Here is a 12968-nt window from a genome sequence, read left to right as displayed (position 1 = left end):
GGTGCAGAGTTCTTTCCTACCCATCTGCCCTTAGAAGTAATACAATCCTTTCTTGGTGGTCAGGGACATCTGGTCGACCATCAAGTCATCCTAGAAAGAACATCTGAGGAGGAAAGGATGGTTAGAATTAGAGTTCCAATCTTATACCTACCAGGTGAAAGATCTTGTGCTTTTGTTTCATTCTAAGCCAAGCTTCTGGCCTCAAAAGACAGGACTAGCCCCACCTCTCTCCCCCACTGCTTCCAAGTCCTCTGGGAACATTTTCTATCAACTAATTCCTGGAAATCATCAGCTCACTTTTAGCCTCTGCCTTTTTGTTTTGTGTTCCTTTCGAAATCTAAAAGGTAAAGGAAGAATCTGAGTTGAAATAATCACTAGATTAAAGATGGGACAAAATAGACTAGGCCTCAATGGCCTTCCCACCTAAAAAGATTACACTGTAAATCAGTAAATCTCAGAGACACAGGATCCTTCTCTCTCTGCCCCTCCCTGCCTTCCCTGCAAACCAACCTTAGACTGTAAGACACCAGACACGTGCTCTCTGGTGACTAATGTTGCCACAGGCCTGCTCCTCACTGGGGAAGGCTAGAGTCCTGAGCCATGGAGAAAGCCCAAGTGTGGAATAGATGGACCAGCAGCTGGACCTAGAGGGGTCTCTGAATCTATTACAAAGCATCTACCTTCCCATGTGTGAGAAGCAGCTATTTCCAGCTCTCGAAGAGAATCCAGGGCAGCTGTGACCACAGGCTATTTTAGCTGAGACTCAGAATGAATGTGGTGGAAGAAGCAGGCAGGGCTTCCCTCCTTTCGATCTGGATGGAGATGTTTTTTGAGATGTGTTTGCCACAGAGGACTAGCTAAGGCTCCTCAGTTGTCACTGGGGCCTAATGGTCCTCTCTGTGTCCTGCCAGGACCAGGATAGTCCAGACAGGTCTTTCATAAAGCTTTCCAAGAACAGGGGTCAAATCTTTGAATCTAGCTCAATGCCCTGCATCTCCTAGGGTTAGCGAGCTCTTCTGCTTCCTTCTCCTCCATCCTTTCGTTAAAACCTATGCACAGGGTGGTGTCCTCATCCCTCATAGCAATGGAGATTAAGAGTGAGGGCTCTGATGTAAAACTGGCTCCATGTGATCTCGGCTCCAGCATCTACCGGCAGAGCTATTTTGGGCAACTTAATCTTTGCCAACCTGTTTTCTCACCTTTAAAATGGACATAACTATAGTACCTCAGGTATCAAGTATTGTGTGCAATAAATGAGACAAAAATCATGTAAAACATTTAGCACAGTTTTGGGCACATTGCCAGCTCTTAATACATGTGAACAGAGACCATAGTTGTCCCCTCCTCCTCCTCCTCCTTCCCTTGCATCCTTCTTCCTCTTTGGATTTGCAAGCCCCAGGAATAGGACTTCTATCAGCTCCCTGGCTCTGTGGAAAAACTGAATGGAAGGAGGTAAATACTGTGTCTCTCCACCCTTCAGCCCCCACCATCACCCACATTAGTTTCAGGATCCAGCTGTATGGCATAAATAACCGACTATTGGCCTGGCCTTTCTCATACGGTCCACAAAACATCCAGCTTGGTGTTTGAGCTGCCAGTTTCCACATTTCACCACAGCCTCTCTCTGTGGTGGACCCAATGGTGCACAGACTGAGTGGGCCTGCTTCAGATCCCTGGGACCCCCTGACATGCAGCTCAGGCTGCACAGCTGGGCGGCAGCTGCTTCAGACTCCCTGGGAGCCCGTGGGATCTGAAGCCGGCTCCCCACAGCCCAGGAAGGTCTGGCTTTCTTTTTGTTTGGTTTCGCTCTCAGCAACAGCTTCCAATTCCAGCTCCTGGGAAGGGCACGTCTGCCACCTGCTGGCTGTGGGCAACACAGCACCTGGCTGTCTCTTAGGCTCCAGATCAGGACTGAGATGCGGGGCTTTGGCCTAGGCACGGGTCTTGGAGGTCCTTTTCCATACTGGGCCTTGAAGAAAGATGTGCCCTGAAGTCCTCCCTCCTGTCCTGCCCACATCTCAGAGCTGAAGGCAGCCAGGCTTGGGCCATGCTATTCAGCTCACATAGGAGAATTCAGGGGGTATCTCGGTCTCCTCAGGGCTGGGCGGAGGTAGTGGAAAGGGGCAGGCTCTTCCCTGCAGACAAGCTCAATGGAGAGAAGATGAGGCAGGGCAAAGGACCAGACCAAGGCAGAGCTGACTGGCTATGACGAGGGTGAGAATGAAGGAGGGGTAACATACGTCTGATCTCGGGGCCTCTCATGCCCCTTTTTTTGGTAATGCCTTCAGATGTTCTCCATTCAAGCACCCCAGGCTCAGGAACACCCTTGAAACCTGAACCTGCCTTTCCTCTGCCAGGCCCCCTCATTCTCACTCCCTTCCCAAACAAAAGGCCTGCCCCTTGTCTCATTTCCTGCAGTGACAGGGATGGGGGCCTGTGAGGCAAATAAACAGGCACAGTCCAGACAAACAAACTGCCTCTCTTCCTTTTTGCACCTTCCTTTTCCCTCCCCAACCTTTTATTTTGTCATTTTCCAAACCTACAAAAAGGTGGAAAGACTAATACAATGAACATCCTTCGTCCAGTTAGATGCAACAGTGAACATTCTGCCACATTGCTTGCTCTCTGGCTTTCTCGAGCGTGTGTGTGTGTCTGTGTGTGATGACCCCTGATTTAAGTGAAGGAAAATATCCCAGCTATTTCATGAGTAAAACTTTCTTTTTCTAGTAAATACAGCATTCCGAGAGGAACTGTCGATATCATTATTTATTCAGCAAAAAACTTTTTGAGGAGTGCCATGTGCCAAGCGCTAGGCTTGTTATTAGGTAATTGCAACAGTGACAACACAGACAAGATCCTTGCCTTCCTGGAGGACATGTCTGATGTGAGAGACAGATAACATGCAAATAACACAAATATAAAACTACATGTTGTAAGGAAGACCATGGAGAAAATGAACGGGGACAGTGACAAAACCAAGGAGAGGGTGTCATACTGAGAAGGGAGTTGGGGAAGACCTGTGGAGGTGACATTTAAGCTGAGACCTAGAGATAATCATGCGGAAGAGCTTTCCAGGCAGAGGGAACAGCAAGTGCCACATCACACCGTGAGGTGGGAGGAGCTTGGCCAGGGCCATTTCGAACCCAGGTGCGGCTGGAGATCAGTGAGGGGGAATGGGAGGGAAGAGTATGGTGGGGCGGGGGGTTGGGGGGTGGCGTTTATCAGTTGTGGTGGGTGTTTGTATCTTATTCCAAGAAGAATGAGAAGTCACTGGAGAGTTTTAAGCATCTGTCCATCCCCAACCCCAAGGCAATCACCTAGACTTGAGTGTGAATCCGAATCCTATCACAGTTGTGTGAACTCTTAGCCTCAATTTTCTCACCTGTAAACAGGCTAATATAAGCCTCTTTATAAGGTCGTTATGAGAATCAAATGCAGCAATGTACAATCAGGCAGAGAGGAAATGCTCAATACATGCCAATCACCACAACTGACCACCTGTGCAGCCAGGTTCCAGCGTGAGAAAAGTAAGCGAAGCACCACCTGCCCACACCGAGGAGAAAGGGCGGTGCTTCGGATGGATGTTCAGCCAGCAGAGGAAGTGGGGGGAGTGTCTTCCAATAGGCCCCACCCCTCCCTCCAACCCTGGCCCCAGCTGCAGCCCTCAGAAAACACCGGTGCTCCTGTGCCCGGGGTGTGACCCCAAGGAAAGTCTCCAGGAAGGCACCCACCTGGCTCAGCACACTCAGCCTTGCTCTGCTCTGTGTCGTTTTGTTTTTCAGTTCTCTCTGATGTCTTTGCTCCTAGACCCCGACCCAGGTGAGTGTGCGGATCGCCCTGGGGCTCCCCGCCCAGCAGGGCCGGTTCTGGGAAGGAGGAAAGGGGGCCCATGCGTGGGAGTGTTGGCGCGACCTCAGAGTTCAAATGGTTCAGAAGTGTCCCAGACCCCTCTGAGAATCCGCCCAGAAAAATGCATTCCTGGGTGTTTGTAGGTCCTTGCACACACAACGCTTTACACGATTTCAAGTTGCTTATGGACACCCCTGATGGTCAGCCTTAGGAGCCCAAGAGAAAAATTGCTCATGCAGTTAAACCCCTTCATTTTACAGATTACTGAGGCCCAGAGACGAGAAGCAACTTGCCCCAGGTCACACAGCCCATTAGTGGTGACAGGGCAAAGGCAAAGTGACAGTGTCCACGAACAAGTGTCCACTGGCTTCCAGGCAGGTCAGCTCTGTGCCACCCCCTCTCACTTCGCCCCCTTTGGTGGGGAGCCAGCACCTCTACGCTGAGAGGACCGTCATTGCCATGCAGACGGCCCCAGGCCGGCCGCCCCTTTTGGTGGCTGCCACTCATACCGCTATATGGTTTATTTCCTCAGTATGTCTCTCCGCAGTGAGCCCGGCTCTTTGGCACAGGCTCTGTCTCTCACAGACTCACTCCTCACTCTCCCACCTTCTCCATTTTCTGTCTCCTCTGCCTGGTGCCAGGAGCCTTGCCCAGGTGGAGCGAGGCTGCTTCTTCCTGCCACACCATCCACTCTTGGTCTCCGCCCCTGGGTCTGACTCTCCCTCTGCTGCTCTGAAACCCAAGGAAGAAAAGTCCACTCGCTTCTCTATCGGGGCAGAGGCCAGCAGCCCCAATCAGCGGTGCCCTGGGCTGGCCATCCACATTGGACAAGAGCCAGGCAGGTAGTATGTGGAGACTGCAGTCACATCTAAACTTTGGATTAAGGGTCTATTTAGAGCAAAGATGCAATTACCGGGCCAAATTCAAATTGACAGTTAATATTCTTCTGCCACAAAGCCCCGGATAGACAGACAGACTTGTGCCAGCTCAAGCAATTGATACCTGGCCTTTGTCCCGCCCCATGTGCTCAATGAATGTTTGTGGAATTGGATAGAAATATATGGGAACATAGCATGTGGATTTTTGAAAGGATCTGTGTCTTTCCCCAAAGCCAAGAAGAATATTCAATCCAACAACATATAATTCAGTTTCTTGGAGAATCCTATTTCAGAGGGCTCCCCGGGCTGGCCACATCTGCACGTAGACTCCAAGGAGGGTCCAAAGCCAAGAGATGCCTCTCCCCCAGCCTTTAGCACCAGCTGCTAAGGCACCATCGAAGGGGCTGCTTTGGTCAGAGTGTCAGAGAGACAGAGCTACAGAACTGTGGGGTCACCCAGGGGAAGAAACAGGAGCACAGAAGACTCAGAAACCTCACTCTCTTTAAGTATTTGAAAAGCAGTCCCCACCCCTCGTCCAAGGGATGGACTTTGTGGTAATTAAGAAGTGTCTTTACCTCATGACACTTTACTATCATCTGCCAGAAAGTCATAAGAGGCATCTACAATGACTAGGAGTTTATGACACCGTGGAATTGTGCAGTGAACACCATGAGCAACCATAAGTGGTGGCCCTATGGAACAGAGATCACAGGAAAGGGAGTAGATTCATTTGATGAGTCCATTAGGCTTTTAGCTTTAATTAAATAGATTGGAGACTATAGGGTGAGGTTTGATCTGCCTCAGGAAGAACTTTCCAATCATCAGGGTTGTCCAAAAATCTAAACGGGCTGTTGGGCTCCTATGAGGTGGTGAGCTTCCCATCACTGGTGGTATTTAAGCACAGTCTGAAAAATAACTTAGTAGAGAGTGGAGACTGTTGGATTTAACATCCTGAGAGTCTCGGCTCTGTAAAAACTCTGCCAATAGCTTCTAATAGTTTGTCGAAGAGATGAAGGGATGCTGGAGCACACCACCTCTGGGCTCCCAAATCCATCTCAAGATGTTCTGTTAGTCTCTGGCTGTGGAGCAGGATGACAAGCAGTGGCTGGGTCTTTCTGCAAGGAGCAGGTTAGGTTTTAAAAACACCCCTGTTAGTGTCTGATTTAATTTCACATGGGGGTTGTGCTTTGATGAAATTTGTCAGATCCCAGCAGGCTTTTTACAGCAGTGTAGTCAACGAAACGCTCTGCTCATGTCCACGGGCAAGGCCGCTTCTCGAGTTGGTCTGGCTGGAGATAGTGCATGGTGAGGGTCTTGCTGGAGCAGAAGATGCCCAAGCTACAGTCCCCAGTGGGTGGCAGAGAAGGTGGCCATCAAACAGCAAAGACTCTGCCCATCTCCCAAGGCAGGCGATGTGAGAGCTAACAGGCCTGCAGAAATGCCTCTTCGAAGCTGATGTGGCTCTGCCCAGCGACACAGGCTGAGCCCATCCATCAGCTGTCCTGCTGCCTGCCAGGGAGGGTCTCCACTGGGCTTGCCCTGTCAGCAGGATTGGAAGCGTCAAATGCAGGCCGACAGGGCTGGGGTTTGGGGGAGGCCCTCAGAGGGACCGTCTGTGCCACAGTGATGAATGATGCCAGCAGGGACGGCATTCCATGGATTTCTGTTCCGTTCCACACATCTGGTGAGCTCTTTAACCAGAGCAGCTGCAAAGCCTTTGTCACAGGAAGTCCGGAGTTTTTCCAAGAGACCCCGGGTATAGACCATGATAACCTTGGTAGAGAGACCTGGAGCCTGTGCTGAAGAAGATTTACCGATGCATGTTACTTCCTGGAAGCCAAAACCCATGGAGTTTCATGAAACATAAACCCATAAGAGGCTCCAGGGCTCATAAAATAGCAAACCAGACTTGGAGTTAAGTAGGCTTGGTTTCCAATGCCATGTCCTCTGCCTTAAGTTTTCCTTTTCTGTAAGAGAAAAATAATAATACCTAGGCCATGGTGTTATTTGAAGGTTAAATAAGATTGTGTGCAACACATTTATTTAGTGTAGTGTCTGATATATATAAAATACTCAATACAAAATAACCTATTACCAGGATTATTTGGGTTAACTCAAGATATTCTCTCTATTCTTCCTGATAAATTCTAGAAACAGATTCTGATAAATAGGCAAATTCACACGTATTTTTTTTTAATATATCTAATATAATATGCTCCTGACAGCTGTCTCATTCTTCCCCCAAAGCTCTCCCCTCTCTATAGCCCAAAGAAAGTCTCAAGTAATCTGTATCTGAACCTGGAGTATTTTTTCTACAATCTACCTATGGAACCAAATTTCATGTTAGGCCACAATCTTTCTCTACGCAGGAAAGTACTTGAACAAGTTTCTAGACTCCTACAGAGCTCAGCAGGCATTTTTATTACTAAATACCTGACCCAAATCTCACATAGTTTCTCTCCTGTTTACTTTGCTCCAAGCATACACCATCCGTGCTGGCCGAGCTGTATACCCACTGTGTGCAGGCCAGTCAGAAGGAAGGGAGGCTTGGCCACAGAGGGAAAAACGATTAGTCAAACACACACATTAACTGCATTGAGGGCTCTGTGCTGGACTCTGTGGGGTAGAGAGAGGAATAGACATGGCCCTTGCTCTTAAGAAACTCTCTAGTTAAATACCAAGTTAAATATCAACCTCAAGAGAGAGGTGCCATCTAGATCTGGCCATGAAACCTAAAACTGTACAGCCACCTGAGCCACTGAGGAATATTTAAGAATCTAAAATTCTTAGACCACTAGCAACCAATATGAATTAATCCCTATGTGTCCATTTTTTATTATTGCATAATATACTACCCCAAATTTAGTGACTTAAACCATTAACCACGTATTTAGATCTTGATTCTTTGAGTTGGCAATTTCGACTGGGCCCAGCTATGCAGTTCTGGTCTGGACCAGGCTCAGCTCGTGGGTCAGCTGGGCTTTCTCATATGTCTGAGGCCTCAGCGGGACCACTGGATCTGTTGTTGACCTAGAGTAGGTCAGCCTGGTTCAGATGCCAGTCACAGGGGTCCATGAGAGAGAGAAAGAGAGAGGAAGTACACAAGGTTTCCTGAGGCCTAGGCACACTGTCATCTGGCACACGGTCCTTTTACCACACCCTTTTGGCCAAAGCAAGTCCCAAGGGCACCCCAGACCCAAGGGGTGGGGAGATGGACTTTATCATTTGGTGGGAGGAGCCGCCAAGTCATATGACAAAAGGTGCGGATACAGAAAGGGGTGGGGAATCGGGGCCATTTTTTCCATCAGATTGGCGTGGACCCCACCAGAGGGCCAATGTGGAACTCGAGGCTACCACGCCTAGACTTGGCCACGTCTAGCTCTCCCACCTCTTCCCCCACCCTTTCATCTCCTTGCTTGGCCAGCTTTCTTCCCCCACCCAACCCATACCAGAGGCTCCTTTATGGAGGCCACGTCCCACTCTTATTTGTGTAACTCTCCACTGTTTTCGATGCCCTTCTGCATCTGGCATAATGCTTAGCTCATTTAGGTGTACGATACACGTTTGTTACATAGACAATGGGATTAAGAGCCAACAGAATAGAAAAGACAAAATAAGCTTTTTAGAGTGGAGGTGGAGAAACATTCCCACGCTCCTATAGAGCCCAGCCCAAATGTAGAGGATCTTAGTGCCCTCCGTTGCACAAACCTCTAGCTGGATGGCCTCTGGTCATCTGGGGCCTCTGAGCCTCTGCTCCTCCTATCAATCTCCACCAAGAGCCCCGGGCTCTGGAGAGTAGCAGGGACCTTGCTTGGCAGAAGTATGATTCAAAGCCTGCATGTTTCATTCCCTCCTTAGTTTCCACGAGAGATGAGCAGCCCTTGTTTGTAGAGCTGGATTCAAGTCAAAATCCTCCAACGTACCTTTTATCCATCCCCTGTCACCTGGAAAAGTTGCACCATCTCATCTATGCAAAACTTTCTAAACATCTGCAAAGGAGTTGATTGCTAATGACCTGGCCAAGATTAGCCAGTCTGACCCTATACCTGTGTGAATGATGGGAGAAATTATGGGAGGAATCTGAAGGGGCTTATCTATAAACACCTGTTGGAAAAACAAAAATACATTCTCCAAAGCAAAGAGAAATAAATAAATGATGCAATCTTCTCATTACCAAACCCCATTGTCTTCCCAAATGTCAGTCTGAAATTTTTTATGTCAAACTCAGAGAAACATTTTTTTTTCTCTCACTTTCTCGCTCTCTTTCTACGCTTTATCAAACTAGATGGAAAGAAACTTTATTTGCTCCAGGAAGACAATGGCCTTATCTTCAACCGAGATCCTCGTCCCTGGAAAGGTGGCTTCCTCTGGGAGCATTTTCATAGTGGGGAAAAAGCAGCTCGGGAGAAATAATGAGCAAGCAAAGGGAGTCTTGACTTGACACTGTGATAAATGAGGTGAAACTCTGGCAAGGAACCAGAGTTAGCAGATTCAAAAAGGAAATAAAAAGATAGTTCCATTTTAATGGGAAATATAAAATAGCCATTGTGCAAAAGTCGATTTTTCAAAAGCCAACGAGATAAAGACTATAAGGGAATGACTGAGAGACGAGTAAGATAATGTGGTTGATAATCGGGCGTAGGTAAAGTGCCATCCTCGGAGCCATCAGCTGGCTCTGTGGGAGCGCCTTTTCAAGTCGGCTATCTGCATTTGCTCCTTCTCATTATCATATGTATCTCCGGATGGATTCTTTATGGCTTCTGCTTGCCATATTCCCGCCAGCTGCAGACAGCAAAGTCAACCCAACTTTCTGCAAATTCCAAACTTCTCTCTGTGAGCCGCAAAGCTTCTAGCATCTTCCAAGGTCCCAGACCACAACAAGCTTGAGTCCAGCCTTACACACGCCTGTTCTTCTCAATGGTCTAGTCTCGTGTGAGATTTATAACTGTGAGCAATATTATACACTGCACTGTCTTTCTGTGGGTAAGATCCATGAACCTTCTCAAAATTGTCCTTAGGTGATTGCTAATTAGCAGGCAGACTATTCAATGGAGATGGCAGGACCCCATTTCCAAGGGCAAGTATGGACATACTTGAGGCGGTATAAGAGGCCAGTTGAAGCAGCCGAGCTAATGCAATTTAGGCGTTATATGAAGATAAACTTAGTACTTATCCTTTTGTTTATTAGCTATGTGACCTTGGGCAAGTTACTTAACCTCTTTCAACCTCAAGTTTCTCAATTTAAAGTAGAGATAATAACACATCTAGATTTTTATAAGGATAAATGAAATGGATAGTTCATGTAAAATGCTTAGCACAAGGCCTAGGACATAGTGAAGGCGCAATAAATATTAGCTGTTGTGACTCCTCTATAGATACAACTTAGGAATTTGATGCTGTGACCAAGAGGACAGAGATGAGTTTCTTTAAGTTCATTAAGCTAAAGTGACTAATAAAGTTCCATGAGAAATTTCATTTCATTTCACAGAACCATCCAACAAGGCACTCAAGTGCCGCTGGATACGACCCTGGGCAGATCTCATACAGGAGACCCTCTAAGCCCCCAATCATCTTCATGCTGTTTACAGATGAGAAAACTGGGGCCCCGAGAATACTATTGTCTTGAACAAGGTCACAGTTAGTGGGAAGCCAGAACTTGACTTCTCCCATTTCCAATCAGGTGCTCTTAACCCTGCCAAGTGCCATTGCTGCTTTGCTGGGTCATAACCCCCAACTCCAGATGAAAATTCACAATGCCTGACACCTCCGTCCACCCCATCAGTGTGAGGAGCTGGAAAGACACATGATTCCTTCTTCAGGACTTTGAAACCTTTAGAAAGAAAGGTGTTCGGTGAAATAAAATGTCGATTTATTTGGGTCTAATGTTTAGGGTTTCTTTGGTCCTGTTTCCACTTCTGTAGATTGGACTCGTGACAACTATGAGTACAGCTACGAGAATTACAACCAGGAAGAGAACACCAATCGTGAAGTTGGCCACCCTGAGAATCCTGACTGGTACTATGCAGATGATGGTAGGTACCTAAGCTCTTTGGGGGCCCTCTTGAGATGAAAGCAGCACACCTGGAGGGGGGGTTCTGTTGTTCTATGCATGGGCCTCCTCCTCCTCCTGCTCTCTGACCAGCATCATAAAATGGGTATCAAATACATGATTTAGGCTAGCTTTTTTTCCAGTTAGAATCATGCACTGTGAGGACCGAAGAGGTTCTTAGAGACCATCTCTCTCATCCTCAAATGACGCATGAAACAAATGAGGCCAAGAGAGGAGTTGGCTTAGCCAAGTGGATACAGTGAGTTAGTGCATCATCATCCAGGTCTCCTGACACTATGAATAGGCGTCATATTCAAAATCATTCCCATACCGTTGATTAAAGGTAGGTCCTAATTATGAAGAAGAGTCTGCGTTAGCATGTGGCATCAGATTGTGACATTCACAAATCTGGCATTGGGGCTTTCCTTCCCTTCCACATGGGCTGCGTTTTTCTTTCTCTTCTCATCTTTTCAGAAGCTTTGCACAATTGTTAGGATGTATATGTGCGTGCGTGCGTGCGTGTGTGTGTGTGTGTGTGTGTACTCATACATGTGTCCTTGTACCACATTTGTTTTTGTGTTTGTGGCTTCATAAACCAAGAACTAGGACAGAAATAAAAATAAGAAGCTGGGCCCAAGCAAAGCCATGTGACTAAATCAAGAGAAGAAATGGAAAGCACTTATCAGTTGGAATAAAAGCTGTTTAACTGTGCGAAGTGGCCTGGAAGGCAGGGCTAAGATATGGGGCATCAGGGGAACATCAGAAGGGACCATCAAAACAAGAGCTGGGCCCAGGGATCCTAGTTCCTGAACCAAAGAACAATGTGTGTGAACAGAAGGATAAAGAATTCCCTGAGGGAAGATCCATTCAGACAACCATGAAAAGCCAAAGGCACAGATGAAATATGACAAAATCTAACTGAACAAGTAGTTGAAGAAAGATGAAGGCCACTGGGTCATTTCCTCCTCGCCGTCAATTTTTCTGTCACCCTCTTGCCTTTGGTCTTCTTGCCTGATGTTCAGAAAGCTTGTGTTTCATTAGGGGTGGGTTTTCTTTCCCCAGTCCTGACCTCCACCCCTGGGCACTGGGAGTAGGGGAGGTCTTCAGGCTTGTGAAATGCCTTCAGCATCAGAGACAGACCCCGTGGCACTCCCAGGGAGACTGGGAGGAGAAAAACATTGATGATGGAAAAGGGGAGTTTCTCAATGAGAAAGGCCGAGGGGAGACAGTCACGGTTCCTTCTTGCCTGTCCTCTTTCTAACCTGCAGCCCTCTCTCTGGTTGTGTGACTGCAGTTTTCCTTGCTTTAGAAGGGCAATGCTGATTTGCCCCTCTCCTCAATCACTAGCTATGCAGTTACTTCCTCATTTGGGCAGGAGACTGACAGTTGATGAGCAAGCAGGGGACTTCTCACCTGCTGCTCATTGCAAACATTGACTTCTGCCATGTCTTAGATCCATGCCTGTCCAGCCCCTGTGAACATGGTGGGAACTGCCTCATCCATGGGGACACTTTCACGTGCAGCTGTCCAGCCCCTTTCTCTGGAAGCAGGTGTCAGAACGGTGAGTGTACCTTCACTGGATTAACTCTTCCCTCTGAGTTGAACAAGAGGCAGTTTCGCCTCCAATTCTAGCAGGTAAAGAGAGATTTAGTGACCCCATGGAAAGGATTATATCCACAGGCATTGTATCATACATAACAGATTCCTCAGCATGGTCACAGGCAGCATCTCACTGGATCTTCACTCCCGTGTGATAAATAGGACTAGTATGTCCGTTCTACAGATGACAGCATTGAGGCTAAGAAGAGACAAGACCTGGACTCTGACAAAGATGTATTCCAAACTCGGGACTTTAATTCATTTGTTTGTTTGTTTAGAGTGTTTAGACTCACTGCAACAGAGAAATGGGAGAGCAGGAAGAATCTGAGGGCACATAGTGCCTAGCTCAGTTAGAGAAAAGAGCCCAGAGAGGACAGGGGACATGCTCATGGTCACACAGCTAGTTAGGAGACGAGCAGAAATTAGAGCTCTGGTGGTTAACCCCTGGCTCCATGCTCTCTCTTCCTGCCATCCTCACTCAAGGAGACACTGATAAAAACTGTGTCTGCCTTGAGCGAGTTCTTATGAGCATAACACAAGGCTATCTGATAAAGCATGAAGAATAAAAAACTTCTATAGACTAACTGCACCTC

General features: G+C 47.5%; 1 protein-coding gene across 2 annotated transcripts in view; it reads left to right on the top strand.

The window, feature by feature from the left end:
* The window catches only part of HABP2 (hyaluronan binding protein 2), a 36706-nt gene that overhangs the window by 10537 nt on the left and 13201 nt on the right, over nucleotides 1–12968 (top strand). The window contains exons 2-4 of one of the 2 annotated variants that reach the window (XM_011359272.2): nucleotides 3783–3819; nucleotides 10649–10759; nucleotides 12230–12337. In XM_011359272.2, the coding sequence (XP_011357574.1) occupies nucleotides 3783–3819; nucleotides 10649–10759; nucleotides 12230–12337 (256 nt within the window). Of the gene's footprint in view, nucleotides 1–3782; nucleotides 3820–8927; nucleotides 9085–10648; nucleotides 10760–12229; nucleotides 12338–12968 lie in introns of those variants that run through there. The other variant, XM_023530117.1, reaches the window with a different exon arrangement.

Source organism: Pteropus vampyrus, unplaced genomic scaffold (genome assembly GCF_000151845.1).
Source record: "Pteropus vampyrus isolate Shadow unplaced genomic scaffold, Pvam_2.0 Scaffold46, whole genome shotgun sequence".
NCBI lineage: Eukaryota > Metazoa > Chordata > Mammalia > Chiroptera > Pteropodidae > Pteropus > Pteropus vampyrus.
This window is presented reverse-complemented; position numbering and strand designations above follow the sequence as displayed.